The sequence below is a fragment of the Bos indicus genome, chromosome 2 (assembly GCF_029378745.1).
Source record: "Bos indicus isolate NIAB-ARS_2022 breed Sahiwal x Tharparkar chromosome 2, NIAB-ARS_B.indTharparkar_mat_pri_1.0, whole genome shotgun sequence".
NCBI lineage: Eukaryota > Metazoa > Chordata > Mammalia > Artiodactyla > Bovidae > Bos > Bos indicus.
The window spans coordinates 31,560,698-31,578,592 of record NC_091761.1 but is presented as its reverse complement, the minus strand read 5'-3'; the positions used below and the strand labels follow the sequence as shown (position 1 = coordinate 31,578,592).

The 17,895-nt window shown below is 37.6% G+C and overlaps 1 protein-coding gene across 5 annotated transcripts in view; it reads right to left on the bottom strand.

The window, feature by feature from the left end:
* Positions 1–5,049: 5,049 nt before the first annotated feature.
* The window catches only part of COBLL1 (cordon-bleu WH2 repeat protein like 1), a 169,553-nt gene continuing 156,707 nt past the window's right edge, over positions 5,050–17,895 (bottom strand). For 4 of the 5 annotated variants that reach the window (XM_070804031.1, XM_070804047.1, XM_070804054.1 and 1 more), the window contains 3 exons: positions 15,723–17,683; positions 11,276–11,452; positions 5,050–6,334 (listed from right to left, as the gene is read on the bottom strand). In XM_070804031.1, coding sequence (XP_070660132.1) covers positions 6,248–6,334; positions 11,276–11,452; positions 15,723–17,683 — 2,225 coding nt within the window. In that variant the 3' untranslated portion in view covers positions 5,050–6,247. The remainder of the gene's footprint in view (positions 6,335–11,275; positions 11,453–15,722; positions 17,684–17,895) is intronic. The other variant, XM_070804035.1, reaches the window with a different exon arrangement.

Sequence of the window (17,895 nt, the reverse complement as noted above, 5' to 3'; positions counted from 1 at the left end):
GAGGGTTTCTCTGATGGTGAATTATCAAAGAGAATAAAGGTTGAGTCACCCTTCCACAAGGTCACTTTCCAGTTTCCTGACTCAGCTGGGCCTGCTCTCTCCTTTCCCCACATGTGGGATGCTTCAATCCTCCTTCTAGACTTTCATGAAATAGTAGGGTTGCCAGATTTGGCAAAGACAAATATAGAATGTCCAGTTAAATTTAAATTTCAGATCGGTGATAAATTTTTTAGTGTATCTCCCAAAGATTGCATGGGACATACCTAGACTTAAAAATAATTCATTGTTTATCATTGACATTCATATTTAGCTGGGAAATCTTTATTTTATTTGGCAATTGTATAAAAAACAAGTCCAAAGAGTTTCTAAGGGGGTTGTGGATCTCTTTGATATTGGATCTCTCTTTCTCCCAGTTCTGAAGATAAATTGAGAGGTGAGAAAGGGAAAGAAAATATTGCTGTACCACAGTAATACAGCAATTTTTAAGTTAGAATGGTTTTTTGAGCTAGCTGGGAGCTAAAGAGAGATTCAGAGGTATATTTTTGATGGATTTAGTAAATAGTCTGTGGAACTCTGGGGGAAATAGGGCATGTGAATCAGAACCAATTGAATGAATTTATATTTTGGGTTGCAGTCATATGTATATTTGTTTAAAAGGATATATTGAATCTATTGCCACATTAATGCTGTATAACAATCAACCATGGAACCTTGAGGGCATCGCTAGTTGGTAAATATTGATTGCTCACATACCAGGGGCAGCTCTGTGGCCCTGCTAATCTTGATTGAACTTGCTCATGTTTAGAGCTATGACTGTTAAATGCTGTAGACTGACCTCAGTTGGGAGCAGTGCTCTCTGCATCGCTCATCCTTTATTTAAGGACCATTCAGCCAACCCAGAGATGTCTCTCACGGCAGCATTTCAGGCCCAGGGAGAGCAAGCCAAAACATGCACACTTGGATATCTGGTCTCAGAACTGGCACTGTGTCATTTTCATCTCATTCTATTGGTCATGAAACCTATTTCTCTGGGTGGGGAAACGGGCTGTGTCTCTTTAGTGAAAGGAGGTGCAAAGTCACGTGGCCAAAGGTGTAGAGCAGGTGCGGTAAAGAATCGGGGCCGTCACTGCCATCTACCACAAGGAGTGGGTAGGAACATAAGGATCAGCTGGGAGGTAAAGAAATTCCTTGACTTGAAAACTATAAGTTTGGAATTCTAGCACTTTTGCTTCAAGATGAGTAATTTGTGAGGCATCCAAATGAATTTTCTCCAGTTTGTGGAAGCAGAAATGCCAACAGTTCTACACAAATTGTCAGAATGTTTCACAATTTCTCTTGAAATACCTGTCAGAAAATTCTTTTGAGAGACACATGGTGGCATTTTTTCTTGCCATAAACAAAATATATCTATCCATATGAAGAGTCTGAGGTGTTAAGGAAGAAAACTTGCAGGAAAGTGGTAACATTTAAGAGAAAAGCAAGACCAACTGAAGATCTGGAACAAGTAGGTCCCTAATCAAGTGTCCTTTGAAATCTAGCCCCAGATTCTCCATCATTTGCACAGTTTGGCCACAGGAAAGAGCAGACTGGAAATGAGATATGGGATTCGGTCACTTGTCTGGTTGTGTGACCTTTGTAAAGTAGCGATTTCTTGTGTACTTTTTTATTCCATGTGTGGATCAAATAATATAAAAGTTTTGTGTAAACTCAAACACCACATAAATTAGCTATTTTTACATAAAATATCATCTAAGAAAAACATTTTATCCATGGAAATCTTCATTGTGACCCCTAATTGCAAGTTCCCTTTTCTTTGAAGACATTTACGACAGTCAATGAATACTAAAAAATGATGAGTTTCTTAACTCTTGTATTTTTTTGTCTCTACTCGTAGTGGGTAAGAAATGAACTGGCACTAGACAAATAATTGTATCAACTGCAATTCTTTTAAGTTTCAAGGACATACAACATTAGGTCTCAGGAGAATGGCTGGTCTCATTCAAGGACTTGGACCAACTAGCAGTGTGTGGATTCTGGTGTCTCAGGCCAAAGCCAGATCTGATCTTAAAATGAGAGGGAAGGTCACTCTTCAGGAGGATGGGAAATAGATTAGATTATTAGATAAATAATACCTGTTCACTAGTAGTAGTATTTAATATAGGTAGTTTTAGCTCCTCTGGAGAAGGGATAGGCTACCCATTCCAGTATTCTTGGACTTCTCTTGTTGCTCAGCTGGTAAAGAATCTGCCTACAATGCTGGAGACCTGGGTTCAGTCCCTTGGTTGGGAAGATCCCCTGGAGAAGGGAAAGGCTACCCACTCCAGTATTCTGGGCTGGAGAATTCCATGGACTCTATAAGTCCATGGGGTGGCAAAGAGTTGGACATGACTGAGCAACTTTCACTTCACTTTACAACCATCACCATGAGGTAAGTTTATTAATTCAATTTTTCAAAGGTAAAGAGGCACAGATAAAATAATCCCCATGATTCATAAATGGCAGACATATGATTTGAACCAAGTATCTTGACTATCGGACAGAACTGTGTACCACAGCAAGAACCAAATAATAGAACAGCAAACTGAAACATGACAGGGTAGATCTGTATGGGCAAATGGAGAAGCTGTTCCAGACACTGCTGGTACAAAGGGAAGATGCTAAATAGTATTAAATCTTAAAAACAACAGTAACAAAAACAAACCCTGTAAAAATACAAAAGCCCCAAACAAACCTATGTATTGGATATAAATATATCTACATATAGGAATTCATATCAAAACAATAATGTTGGTTATCACTGAAGAGGGGAGTGGGATGCTGGAGACAGAAAAGAGGGTATCTCAGTTCATACCCTATAATTTACATAGAATCTGCATAACTAAAAATATGCATTGTAAAGAAATAAACTGGCGGAAAAGGAAAAGGAAAATACTTAGATGCCCCAAATTCAAGATGAAAATAAATTTAAAGTTGCTTCTAAAAATATGCATTATAAAGAAATAACCTGATGGAGGGAAAAAGCAAAATGCCTAGATGCCAAAAATTAAATATGAAAATTGAAGGTTCTGACTCACTCCTGTGTCTTCATTTTGTTGTCACTTAAGGACACTTTGTTGTCCTTTGTTTGTTGTCACTTTGTTGTCACTAGTTTCACTAGTTTTCACATCCTTTCCCAATTGGGAAGAGAATGTAGCACGCTTTTCTCAAAAATAGTGTGGATAAGGGAACTTTTTTCAGAATGTATGTGTTTTCATGGTTCATATATATCCCCCTAAGTCCTGTGTGATCTTTAAAAAATATCCTAATTACAAACTATTTCAAGTATGCTAAAATCTGGACTAAAACTTGTTTTTAAACCAGTTTGTAAAAGAAATGACTATACACACAATTGATGGTTCCTATACATTTCCCCAATCCAGTCTTCATTTCTTGATTCCCACTACCAAACATGTGTATTCTATTTTTTCTGTATTTATAGCCATAATACATAGTATCACTTTGCATTTTTTTATTTTATATAACTGGCGTCATAAAACAAGCATTGTTCCACAACTTTTCTTCCTCATTATTTTTGAGATGTATCCATGTTGATATGCGTAACTATTCATTTTCACTGTTGTATAGAAATTTATTGTATGAATATACTATCAGTGTTGAGTGCCAGTTAGAATTCATTTCTGCTGCTTATATGTAAGGCTGCCATGAACATTTTTATGTCTCAAGCACACACACAGCGCTTCTGAGGTGGAGCTCGTGTTAGAGAATCTGTGTGTCAATGCAGGAGACATAAGAGATGCAGGTTCGATCCCTGGGTTGGGAAGATCCCCTGGAGGAGGGCATGGCAACCTACTCCAATATTCTTGCCTGGAGAATCCCATGGACAGAGGAGCCTGGTGGGCTACAAGTCCATAGGGTTGCAAAGAATCGGACACGACTAAACAACTTGGCATGTACACGAGCACACACATAAGTACTTCCTTAAGGTAACATGGTAAGAGATCTTAAATTTTATTAAATATTGCACATTTGATGGTTGTGCCAGTTTACTTTGCCACCAACAGTTAAAAAAAAAAAAAAGTCTTCATTACTTCATTGTCCTTGACAACATTTGCTATTTTGAAACTTACATTTTGGGTGTGATGTAGTACACTTTTTTGGGTTTGTAACTTGTGTTTCCTTGATTATTAGTGCAGAGTATTTTTTCCATATGTTTATTAGCCTTTCAGATTTACTCTTATAAGAAATACCTTTGTTTTCAGTGTGTGCATATTTCTATTGGCTAGTAGTTTCATGAATCTTAGGGATTTTTACATTTTTATAAATTAATCCTTATATACAATAAACACTTTGTGGGTTATTTTTTCACTTTTAAGCTCCTCCATCCATGCGATTTTCCAGGCAAGAGAACTGGAGTGGGTTGCCATTTCCTTCTCCAGGGGATCTTCCCGACCCAGGGATCGAACCCTGGTCTCCCGCATTGTAGGCAGACGCTTTATCGTCTGACCCACCAGGTAAGTCTAATGTACATATTTTAATATTTGTAAATGTGTATCTTTTATGACTGTGCCTTTGTCTTATTTAAATAATTTTCCTATTCTGAGGTCTAAAAAATGTTGAATATATTTGAGTTTTAAAATATTAATCTCAACACTTTAACTCAAATATATCCAAGAGGATAATCAAATACAATTTTTCAAAAAAGTCACTCCTTTCCCTATTGGTTTATAATGATGTAACAGGTTTCTATATATGTAGGTCTTTTCAAGTCTGATTCAAGGTAATAGCAGCAATATTTAACTTAATGTGTACTTTCCCTGTGTCAGAAACTCTGCCAAGCATGTTATGCATTTTGAAGTTAGAATGCATGGGCTTACATACACTAGTTGTGGTGGTGGTAGTGGTTTCTGGAGTTTGAACATGCGGGCTTATGTATACGAGAGAGCCCTGATGAATGTATGGTCTCAGTATAATGTTTACTGAGTGATGGAGATGAAATCAGGTGAAATGTAGAAATACCTGATTGACACACACTGCATTTAAAAAAGCATCCCAAATATATAACTTGCTTTTATTAAACAGGGGAAAAATCAACATATTTTCCAAAGAGGCAGATATCCCAGTAACTAACGTAACATCAGTTTGTTTGACAAAGCATTTAGAATAAGCAAGCAATTAAATTCTTCAGGTAGGAACAGAACATCAACACGCTCCAGACCCCAGAATCGTTACTAGCCAACAAGTTAGGCATTGTTCTGCTTAACAACTTTAACTTTAATGTAAATATATATTATTTAGAATATTAGCTTCTGAACTACATAATGACTTTATCACTTTAATTAAAACCAGGATTTCTGAAACCTCCAAGTAATCTTTTAAAGTTTTCCAATATGGACATAAACTAACCCCTATTCTTCTCTACATATCGAATTTGAAATAACTGTCATAATATATCAACATTTTCACAGGAAGATTTTTAAGGCTTCTGGCACATAAAATGTGCAAAATCTGTGTGACAATAATGTTATAATTATATACAGAAAATATTTAAAATTCTCCTTGAGCAACTTAAGTTCTAAAGATTAAAAAACTTAAATGTCCATGTTAATAAAATATTAAAATACTATGAGCTTTTTGATAAACTTGACACTGATTTTGTAATTACAAAAGGAATGTGCAAGATAAGACCTGCACACTAAGTGATTCATCATTGAAATTAACTGTTAAACTGAATATACTTATTGACATCGTTAGTTTTCTAGATCAAACTTTCAGCACAAACAGGCTTTAATATAACTTAAAAACATTTCCAATTAAACTGTAACATTGAGGCAGCAAACGTCAGATCTATGTTTGCCTAGCTATTTAGGTGTCACATAAATAAGTCTATGAATCCTAATTTATCCTTTTGTCTAAGTCACCATTGTAGATAATGTGTTAATAAGTGGAAAATAAGTGAAATCAACAAAAAGTGACCATTTGTCATTTGAAAAAATGAGTTATCAACACCTTGTCTTAAAGTTCTGAAGCAGCATATTCAGTTCTTAAGGCAAAAAAGGCCAAACTTATTATTATAAATTATAAATTCTGGTAATTCTTCTTTTGGCATTAAAAGTCACAGCACAAATTCTTATGCTTTAATAGATAATATATTAGTGTATATCTCAATATACATTTGCTAACATTCTCCATCAGTCTGAAGTTGTTCTGCGCAGCAGAGGTGGTGAAGTGCGGCATGGCAGGGCAACATTTAATGGTTACCCGGGGCATCAAGGGACATAGAACGGCTGAGTCTTGACTTCCCATTCACATATATTGTATTTGATTGAACTGTAACCTAAGAGAAAGAAACACACTTTGCAGCCATCAGTGTAAAAGTGGACAGCTGTCTAATTTTGAATTTTCATCAATTACCAACATTTTAATTTCTGCTTAATTGTAAATACTAACATTTCATGTCATTCGATAAATTTCAAATAATCAAGAATAAATGTTCATTCTACCATGAAATTAAAAATTAGTTATTTCCACAACAAACAAGTTAAATAATCCATTAACACATCTTAGTCTTTACAAAATTACCAAATCAATTCAAAGGACAAGAGCATAAACAGACTGCAGGCCAAGCTGTTAAAGCGCATTTTTAGCTAGATTAATTCTGGTTCCCTCAAAGTACATTGGAGAATGTAGAAAAACATAGTGAATCCCACAGAGCAATGAATTCTGTAATTTTCATACTGATGATATTAACTTGAAGTTACTCTCTCCCAGGTACCCCTTATTTATAAGGAAAAAATAGCTTTGGTTTTTAAAATGCCTTCATTTGAAGCGCTAAAAATGTCAAACCTGTGACTGTTTTGCCAAAACTGCAAATACATTCCTAAGTTCCAAAATTCTATGACAAAGTTTCCTGTTTACAAGCTGTAAGTAAATAAAAAACACTAAGACAAAATTTCCTAAATAGCTTGAAATTCCAACATTATTTATAAGAATGTAGAAGAAAATTACCTGGGTTCTACATAGTAAGCAGGTATAGTATTTTAAAATATTACATGTAAAATATAACAATATTCTAAGAAAAATTATTTATCTCTTGATTATAATTTGACTAGCTTAGCTTCCTAACCAAACATTATCCTCTTCTCCCAAGCAGAGAACTGAAGTACAAAAGGCCAGATTCTGCCTAGCAACAGAGTAAGTTAGTAGAAAGGAAAATAAAATTGGCAAATTTAGTTGGCTTTGGTTTCCTGGTGCTTCATTTCTTGCCTTTTACTAAACAAAGATAAGTAATCCAAACTAATCAATTTTCTTGACTATCTTAGGAACCCAGGACAGAGTAGAATGGTTGACAACCATCCACCTGAAACAAAACAGCTAAGGAAAAAAAGTTGCCACCAGAGGAAGAACACTTGTCTGCATCCTTTTCAGTACTCATGTGGGATTACTTTCCAAATGCAGCCAACAGACAGGTGATGGCTTTTTGCTATGCTGTCTTGGTCTGAAAAGTCTGTGTGTGAGGGGTTATTTTTGTAATTCTTGCCAAAACTGCAGTTCTCACATTCTTTGAAAAGTAAAAGAAAATTTGGTTTAAGCATTTAGAAAAGATACAGATGGTTCTGCTGCTGCTAAGTCGCTTCAGTCGTGTCTGACTCTGTGCGACCCCATAGACGGCAGCCCACCAGGCTCCCCAGTCCCTGGGACTCTCCGGGCAAGAACACTGGAGTGGGTTGCCATTTCCTTCTCCAATGCATGAAAGTGAAGTCGCTCAGTCGTGTCTGACTCTTAGCGACCCATGGACTGCAGCCCACCAAGCTCCTTCATCCATGGGATTTTCCAGGCAAGAGTACTGGAGTGGGGTGCCATTGCCTAAATATCTACAAATAAAGATGCTCATTGTAACATCATTTATAGGGTAAAAAACTAGAATCCAGTTAAATGTCTACCAATAAGGAGCAAATAAGCTATGGTTCTTTCACACAAATTCTGTGTAGTCTTTTTTTTTTTTTTTTTGGCTGCGCTGTACAGCTTCTGGGAGTAGGAAATGGCAACCCATTCTTGTATTCTTGCATGGGAAATCCCATGGACAGAGGAGTCTGGCAGGCTACAGTTCATAGGGTCACAAAGAATCCAACACAACTGAGCAACTAAGCACAAAACACATATGTATGTCTTAACTTCAAACGCATTTTATAAAATACTGTGCTGGATGTAGTAATGCTTTATATGAAGACAAGACAAATCACCATGATTATATGCAGGTTGAGATGGGGGTAAGGTACAGGAAAAAGCCTTCAGAAACATGAAAATTCATGACTACATTTACACTAGAGCTATCAACTAGATAATTGTTCTAATGTGAACCAAGTATATAATGAAGGTTAATTGCTCAAGTATGAACAAGAGCCATAAGGCAGGTTGGTACCTGGAGTTAAAGTGAACATTTGGGTGCCACAATACAGGCAAACACAGAGCCAACTTTCTGATGAACAGTCTAAACCCACTGTCAAAATCACTGGAGACTTTGTTTGGCACTATTACTGTTGTTCTATAAAAGAAACGTTAGAATTTAAAACAAACCAAGAGACATGTTCAGAACAGCACAGAAATATGGGACTTAAGCACAAGAAAGAAATTAGCGTAAGAAAGGAAAAAAGCGTAAGAAATTAGAGCCTTGTGTCTGTTTCTACCACCTTCTGCAATTTTTTGAAATATAATACATGTACAGAGACGTGCATTGAACAGCGCAATGAAGACAGACATATAGGTAGCCCACCACCCAGGTCAAGAGAAAGAATACCTCCAGCTCCCTCCTGATCCTGTCTTTATTTAAAATTTTGACTTTATCATGGATTTTTGCATTAATTTTTATATTTAAAAATATTGCACTAAGATATATTTATTCTGATTACTAATTTTTTTGGTTCCCTCTTAAATTGTGTTCCAGTCTTGCTCCAATAAACCTCTAACAACCCTTTTTCTTCCCCTCTGGAAGTAACCCTATTGTGACTTATGTAATTATTTCCCAACTTTTAGGAATAATTGCCACCTATACATGTATCACTATATAATTTAGTTTTGCATGCCGTCAACTTTACACATACTGTTTATTTATGTCTCTATCTACATTGTTGTCTTTAGTATATCTTATCTAATTTATTGCCATTTGATAGTCCATGCTTTAAATATACCACTATTTATTCTACCATTTTTGGATATTAAGGTTATATGTATTTGGAGCTATTACAAACAATATTCTTGAGTCTTGGCACATTGAAACACATTTTTAGCATATATAACTAGAAGTGAAGATGTTAATCATGGCATATAGATATGATAAACTCCACTAGACCCCGTGTCTTTTAGAGGAAGAAAAAGGATTATGTAAGGGATTTTCATTAAACAGAATTTAGGAGCTGGCACTATAGAGAGTCAGAGCTATCAATAACCTCCTACTGAAAGAGATAAAATTTAGATTCAATAGAACCTAAAGTAATGAGTAATAAATAGGATACAATTATAGGATCATCATTTAGGGCCTGCTTTCTGTGTTGATTCACATCCAGCTCGTTCTGGAAGCAATGAGAGCTTTATCTGTGAAGAGACTGCCAAATCAGGGCCCATAACACACCAAGTATACAGCTGCCTGCCTGTATGATTCTGTTGGCCTAAAAGGTATTTCCAACTTAATGCACTATTTTCTGCAATTAGTTCATTGAAACTGATTATTAATAATATATCCACTGACTTAATACAAAGATACTGCAGTTATTTTCTATTCTGCTGTGAGCGTGAGGAACCGCTGTTCTCAATCCCTGGCTCTGAACACCCAGAAGGCAGAGGCTTCATTTGACTCAGTTTTGTATCCTCAGTATCTAGTACAGTGTTTGGTATTTTTCTGTTTTTAAAAAATGCTTATCAAATTTACTGAATTGAGAAGTTTGAAACTCTATCCTTAATTTATAAGATTAGAAACAGAATTAGAAATAGAATTATTTTCATGAATGAGAATGTGCAATTTATTTACAGGAACATATTTCCCCCCAAAAGTATAAATGTCATGACCTGTGAAATACCAATTTCAATATTCCTTTTTCGCTGCTGTTGTTTGCTGCCTGGGACTAAACTCAAATTCTACAAATAATCTACGAAATTCAGACCTACTCCCCTGAATTATTCCTTTGTGTTTCCTCCACTCCTAACAGCACACAATATTTTGCCTTTTCACCATATGTGCCCAGATGGGAATGCTAAGTCCTCTGGGCAAACGGCCGTCACTCAGGGCTCCACTGAAACCCACTAGGAAGCTGACTGACCCTCACGAAATGCCTTCCCCTTTTTCTATCTTTGCAGCATTCCTGTTCCTTCGCAAATTTCATTTTTGTTGAGTTCAGTGATTTGCTCAACAAGTCTCTTACTTTTCTCTAAATAGCTTCTAAAATGATTAGAAAAGCAATTCACAAAATGAAATGCCTAGGGAGTCAGTGAAATAATGAGTACTTTTCTTGTCTTGGTGTTGAGGAACTTGCAACCAAGATGACTAAGGCGAACAAGAAAGACATTTAGGGGAGACTGCAGCCTCTGGGAAGTCCAAGTCATGATGCCAGGCTTAAGGCTTCACTACATCCTGTTTCAGAGGATAAGGGTGAGAGAGGAAACTTATCTGTAATAACTCCCTGTGATGCTTTCTGGGGTTTACCCGAGAACAGAGTGCGTCACCTTGCTCTCTCACATATCAGTAGAAGCTAGACTCTGGCAGTGCATTATTAAAACTTGAATTTCTGCATTAAGTCTCATCTAAATTCCCTACATTTTTTTAGTTTAGCCTATAAAACTCCTCCCCGCTTAACCAGCCAATCAGTACGGTAGTAACTGATTACTATAGGAGCCAGGACTGAAAACGCAGGCTCTTACAATATCGCAGCTTTTCTGGAATAAAGGAGGGACTTTCTTTCTAAAAGACTCTTTCTTGCTGTGCTAACACAGTTTCTTAAAATAAGAGTCCGGGGCACTTTCTATGTATAGTTATATAATAATGAGCAAAACTTGCTTTCTGCACCTGGCTCATGTTTTGGAAAACAGACCTGACGTAGTTTTAAGGATGTGTAACACTGAGAGAGTCCAGAGCTTATACTTCAAAAATGACCCTTAACTTATAAAAGGGGAACTTCTGGCATCTTCCCTATTCAGATTTAAAAGCCAGAAAACAATTTCCCCTAAGTATTAGTTTGACAGTGTTGAAAATAAACCCGATGTCACCCATCTGATAAAGAAAACTTACCCTTTTCAATTTGGCAGCAGCCTCTCCAGAACGAATTGCAGTCAGCAAACTCTGTCGGATCTGTTCTGGGTCAGAGCTTTGGAATGTCGAAGAACTTTGTCTCTTAAGGGTGAACGACGGGCAGTCAGTTGGAGATGGTATTTGAGGATTCTGTTCATTATGTGCAGAATTATTTTCCTATAAAAATAAATGTGAAAGTTATATGAATACCAGGTGAAGAATGGACCAGTGTTCAAAACACTTTCATCATCAATAGCTCTTTAAGAACCCCCATTTGCTACACTGGTGCTTTACACTATTTCCTTATCCTCTGAGTTATCTCTGATGTCAGGCTCAGCTGGAAGATAAGGGCCTTACTTTCCCTCATTTTGAACTCAGGAGGCTAAGGAAGAAAAGTGATATGTCTCTTTGTTTCACAGTGCCGTGGTAATTTTACTGTCCTTGAGTAAATGAAATAATGCTGATTTCTCCAATAGAGTCAGTTAGAAGAGACAAAGTAATAATAAAAATCCAGACTTAAAAAAACAAAAAACAAACTCATTTTCATAGCTCCAATATATTAGTATTATGAAATTATTTTTGATGGTACAAATGGACAAATATTGGCAATTTCATACTGGTTGAACCTAGTGCATCTTCTAATAAAGGAGTATTAATGACTATGTAACAGCTTATTTTGTCTTTCTAGAAGTCACTGGGACGAAGTGATGCCCATGTTTTATTTTTCCCATGAGACTGAAAATAAATATTAGAAATTTAAGAATCAAAATTTTAATTAAACTTCTTAGAAAGGAATATTTAGTAACTGATTTCATTGGCAACTATATTCAAACAATCTTAAAAATGTCTTTTTCAAACTGCCAAATAAATATCTTTATAAAAGATGAGTTAAACAGAATTCAGGCAATAGCTCAAAAACTGTTATTATCTAAATCAAGCTTCTGTTGTTTAGAAGTGGTATTCCATTCTAAGAAAAAAACACAGGCTTTGCTCCCAAGTAAAGAATTAATCTCTAGATCATATATCTCTTCCTGATATATCAAAGTAATAAACAAAAATGCAAACTATAAAAGAATATTTTTCAAGGTAAATATTGCTTTAAATTATGGAAAAATCTTTACTTGTCAACATGGTTAATGTTCTGTTACTCTGGGAGTGTTTGAAAAAATAGCATAAGATACTTCTGGAACTGTCATACAAATATGAAAGTATTCTTTAAACACTATCATAAAAAGTACACAATGTATTTTTTTAATTGCATGGGGATTATCATAATTCATACTGTGAATTGCATCCTCTAACTATACTACTTGAATCTAGCAAATTATATCATTTAGTTGATCCAACATGAAGTCAACAAATTCTCCTTTTTGTACATCACTAAGGTCAGATATGCAGATAACACCACCCTTATGGCAGAAAGTGAAGAGGAACTAAAAAGCCTCTTGGTGAAAGTGAAAGTGGAGAGTGAAAAAGTTGGCTTAAAGCTCAACATTCAGAAAACGAAGATCATGGCATCCGGTCCCATCACTTCATGGGAAATAGATGGGGAAACAGTGGAAACAGTGTCAGACTTTATTTTTTTTAGGCTCCAAAATCACTGCAGATGGTGATTGCAACCATGAAATTAAAAGACGCTTACCCCTTGGAAGGAAACTTATGACCAACCTAGATAGCATATTAAAAAGTAGAGAGATTACTTTGCCAACAAAGGTCCGTCTAGTCAAGGCTATGGTTTTTCCAGTGGTCATGTATGGATGTGAGAGTTGGACTGTAAAGAAAGCTGAGCGCCGAACAATTGATGCTTTTGAACTGTGGTGTTGGAGAAGACTCTTGAGAGTCCCTTGGACTGCAAGGAGATCCAACCAGTCCATTCTAAAGGAGATCAGTCCTGGGTGTTGTTTGGAAGGAATGATGCTAAAGCTGAAACTCCAGTACTTTGGCCACCTCATGTGAAGAGCTCACTCATTGAAAAAGACTCTGATGCTGGGAGGGATTGGGGGCAGGAGGAAAAGGGGAAAAGAGGATGAGATGGCTGGATGGCATCACCGACTTGACGGATATGAGTTTGAGTGAACTCTGGGAGTTGGTGATGGACAGGGAGGCCTGGCGTGCTGCAGTTCATGGAGTCACAGAGAGTCGGACACGACTGAGCGAATGAACTGAACTGAACTGAACTGAAGGTTAGATGGTGGTTAATTGATATTTTGGTGAACATGTAACTGGAAAGTTGACACTGAATTAACAAAATGGGAAACAGTATTTTTCACAGAGCTAGAACAAATAATTTCACAATTTGTATGGAAATACAAAAAACCTCGAATAGCCAAAGCAGTCTTGAGAAAGAAGAATGGAACTGGAGGAATCAACCTGCCTGACTTCAGGCTCTACTACAAAACCACAGTCATCAAGACAGTATGGTACTGGCACAAAGATAGGAATATAGATCAATGGAACAAAATAGAAAGCCCAGAGATAAATCCATGCACCTATGAACACCTTATCTTTGACAAAGGAGGCAAGAATATACAATGGATTAAAGACAATCTCTTTAACAAGTGATGCTAGAAAAACTGGTCAACCACTTGTAAAAGAATGAAACTAGAACACTTTATAACACTATACACAAAAATAAACTCAAAATAGATTAAAGATCTAAAGGTAAGACCAGAAACTATAAAACTCCTAGAGGAGAACATAGGCAAAACACTCTCCGACATAAATTACAGCAGGATCCTCTATGACCCACCTCCCAGAATATTGGAAATAAAAGCAAAAATAAACAAATGGGACCTAATTAAAAGCTTCTGCACAACAAAGGAAACTATAAGCAAGGTGAAAAGACAGCCTTCAGAATGGGAGAAAATAATAGCAAATGAAACAACTGACAAAGTATTAATCTCAAAAATATACAAGCAACTCCTGCAGCTCAATTCCAGAAAAATAAATGACCCAATCAAAAAATGGGCCAACAGACATTTCTCCAAAGAAGACATACAGATGGCTAACAAACACATGAAAAGATGCTCAACATCACTCATTATCAGAGAAATGCAAATCAAAACCACAATGAGGTACTATTTCACGCCAGTCAGAATGGTTGCTATCCAAAAGTCTACAAGCAATACATGCTGGAGAGGGTGGTGGAGAAAAGGGAACCCTCTTACACTGTTGGTGGGAATGCAAACTAGTACAGCCACTATGGAGAACAGTGTGGAGATTCCTTAAAAAACTGGAAATAGAACTGCCATACGACCCAGCAATCCCACTGCTGGGCATACACACCAAGGAAACCAGAATTGCAAGAGACACATGTACCCCAATGTTCATCGCAGCACTGTTTATAATAGCCAGGACATGGAAGCAACCTAGATGTCTATCAGCAGATGAATGGGTAAGAAAGCTGTGGTACATATACACAATGGAATATTACTCAGCCATTAAAAAGAATACATCTGAATCAGTTCTAATGAGGTTGATGAAACTGGAGCCTATTATACAGAGTGAAGTAAGCCAGAAAGAAAAACAGCAATACAGTATACTAATGCATATATATGGAATTTAGAAAGATGGTAAAGATAACCCTGTATGCAAGACAGCAAAAGAGACACAGATGTATAGAACAGAACAGTCTTTTGGACTCTGTGGGAGAGGGTGGGATGATTTGGGAGAATGGCATTGAAACATGTATAATATCATATATGAAATGAATCACCAGTCCAGGTTCAATGCAGGATACAGGATGCTTGGGGCTGGTGCACTGAGATGACCCAGAGGGATGGTACGGGGAGGGAAGTGGGAGGGGGATTCAGGATGGGGAACACATGTACACCCTTGGCGGATTCATGTTGATGTATGGCAAAACCAATACAATATTGTAAAGTAATTCGCCTCCAATTAAAATAAATAAATTTATATTAAAAAAAGAAAATTACATATTTAAACTCTGATTTTAATTTAAATTATATATAACAATATTTGGTAAGCTCAGGTTGAGTGTATATGACAGTGCAGAGCTATGTTGTTTATTTTATCTAGTCTTTGATGCTGCTTATGTTTTTATATAATTAAAACAATTTATTTTGCTATTATGGAGAATTGGAGAAGAAAATAAAGTAAACCAGAACATCCAGGAAAGTTTTCAACAAACTGAGATAAGCAAAACACAGAAAACTAGTCAGAACTATAGTACAGTATACAAATGTATGAGCAAAGAAACTTTAAATATTTGCTACTGAGGTGATTATATAATGACCTTATAGTAATATTTGATTAAATTATATGAATTATAATGACTGAGTAAATAATCAGATTCTATGTATTACTACTCGTTTTTTTCCCCTACAGCATCTTGATTGCAGATTATGAATTAAGTAACACACGCTTGTTAAACCCATTTAAGTCATGTTGTATAAGAATCCCCCATTTTATAAAAGATTACATTTACCTTATCACTCACACCTAGTTGTGGCATGTTCCCAAAAGTACTGACAGAAGGAATCTTCCCTTTGTCTGCATCAGTTGGAGTTCTGGCAGAGGCACCCTTGACCTCCTCACTGCATGACTCTGTAGGGCTTTTGCTGAAAGACTGTGACCGTTTCACCACAGCGAGGGCAAACGGTGAAGGAGCAGAGCTGGAGTATGGTCGTGGGGCACCAAAAGTTTTCAGAGTTTTCAGATTCAGTGTTGCTAACTGACTCTTGGGCAGAGGAACAGGTTTGGAGGCCACGGGAGGAGGGGGAAGGGAGGCGGCCACGGGAGGAGGGGGAAGGGAGGCAGCCACGGGAGGAGAGGGAAGGGGCGAGGCCACGGGAGGAGGGGGAAGGGAGGCGGCCACGGGAGGAGGGGGAAGGGGCGAGGCCACGGGGGGAGGGGGAAGGGGGAAGGCCACGGGAGGAGGGGGAAGGGGCGAGGCCACGGGAGGAGGGGGAAGGGAGGCGGCCACGGGGGGAGGGGGAAGGGGGAAGGCCACGGGAGGAGGGGGAAGGGGCGAGGCCATGGGGGGAGGGGTAAGGGGAGAGGCCACCGGGGGAGGGGGAAGGGGGAAGGCCACAGCGGGAGGGGAAAGGGGCGAGGCCACGGGAGGAGGGGGAGGTGGAGGCGGCGGCGGAGAGGCCACAGGAGAAGAAGAGGTTTCAGTAGGCTTCTGATTGCTGTCATCATCAGTGTTTTGAACGTGTGGCTGTGGAAGAGATTGAATAGTTTTACTTAAGGGAGAAAGAGCTGGCTCTGGAGGAGGTATTGTATCTCTTTCCACCTCTTTCTTTAATTCCTTTGGAGTAGGATTAGAGGCAGCTTGAACACTCTTGGCGGCTGCAGATGACACATAGTGATCTGAAACTCTTTTTTGCATCTGCAAGAAAAAAGCACTTGGTTTGGAGTGGGGATTAGAAACCCGTGATTTAAATTTTGACTCCAAAATATTGTTTATATCTTCCAATTTTGGCGCAAAAGGAGCTGTGCCAGTGTCACTCGTCATTCTGGGAGGTTTCAGAGGATTCACCATTCTGCTGCGGGTAAAGCGCTCGTCACTTTGCATCTGATGCTCTGTTCTCAGGGTAGGCTTTGATTTCAGGTCTGCTTGTGACTCCTTTGGGCTTTCAGAAATGACGAGATCTTCTGCTTGGATTGTAGTTTCTTTCACATTCTCATAAGTGTCCTTTTTCCCTAAAGTATGTATCTCCTGATCATTTTTATACCCTATGGTTTCCGATTCCCAATCTTTTGATATTTCTAGGGAGCGAGGAGGCACTATTTTATAAGTAGTCATCCCAATTTTGGGTATGTACTCTCTTGTAATTTCATTTGAAGGTTTTGGCTTGGGATTATAATCTTGTCTGTAAAATGGATAATTCTTTACATAAGAAGCTGTTGGATTTTTATCAGTTCCGTCTACAGTAGGCAAAAGATTGTCATTACCATGTGCACAAGTTGGATCTTTTAGGGCGAGTTGCTCTTCTGTATATACAACAAGGGGGCCCTTACTCCTGAATTTTCCTGAGATATCTATAGAATCTTGTGGGCTTAAAGATAAGTGTTGAGTTGATTTGTTGTTACTTGAAGTTTGCACACTTTCATCAACTTTGACGTCAGACAAATTATGATCTTGCTGATCCCCATCAAAACTGCCACAGGAGGGGATTGTCTGAATTGCTGCATCTTGCATTTTTGTCTTTTCTGCACTGGGTTGAATCAGGTTTTGATCTGGTGCTGATGAAACAGCAAGATGATTTTCTTTGTAACGTCCAGCAGTATCAGTTTTATATGCCTGATAATTTGATAGTCTGTCAACTTCTATGTCCACGTTGTTATTTTTGGCAACACCTGCTACATTGATTTCTGTTCTCACTCCATTTTTCATATTATTTTCTGTGTTTGTTGGAATGACAATTATTTCATGTTGATCTGCTGAGAGAAAAAATATAAAGTATATGAAAAAAATAGAAAAGTGCAAGTTTGCAGTACCCACCCTCCCCCAAAGTGAACAGGTTGGTTTGAATTCTACAGATAAATATTCAGCACACCAATTATACAGTAATTATACAGGTAATGGCATACAGAGAAAGTGGCATGGACTTTGGGATCATAGAGACCTGAGTCAGGAATCCAGCTTGACTAAT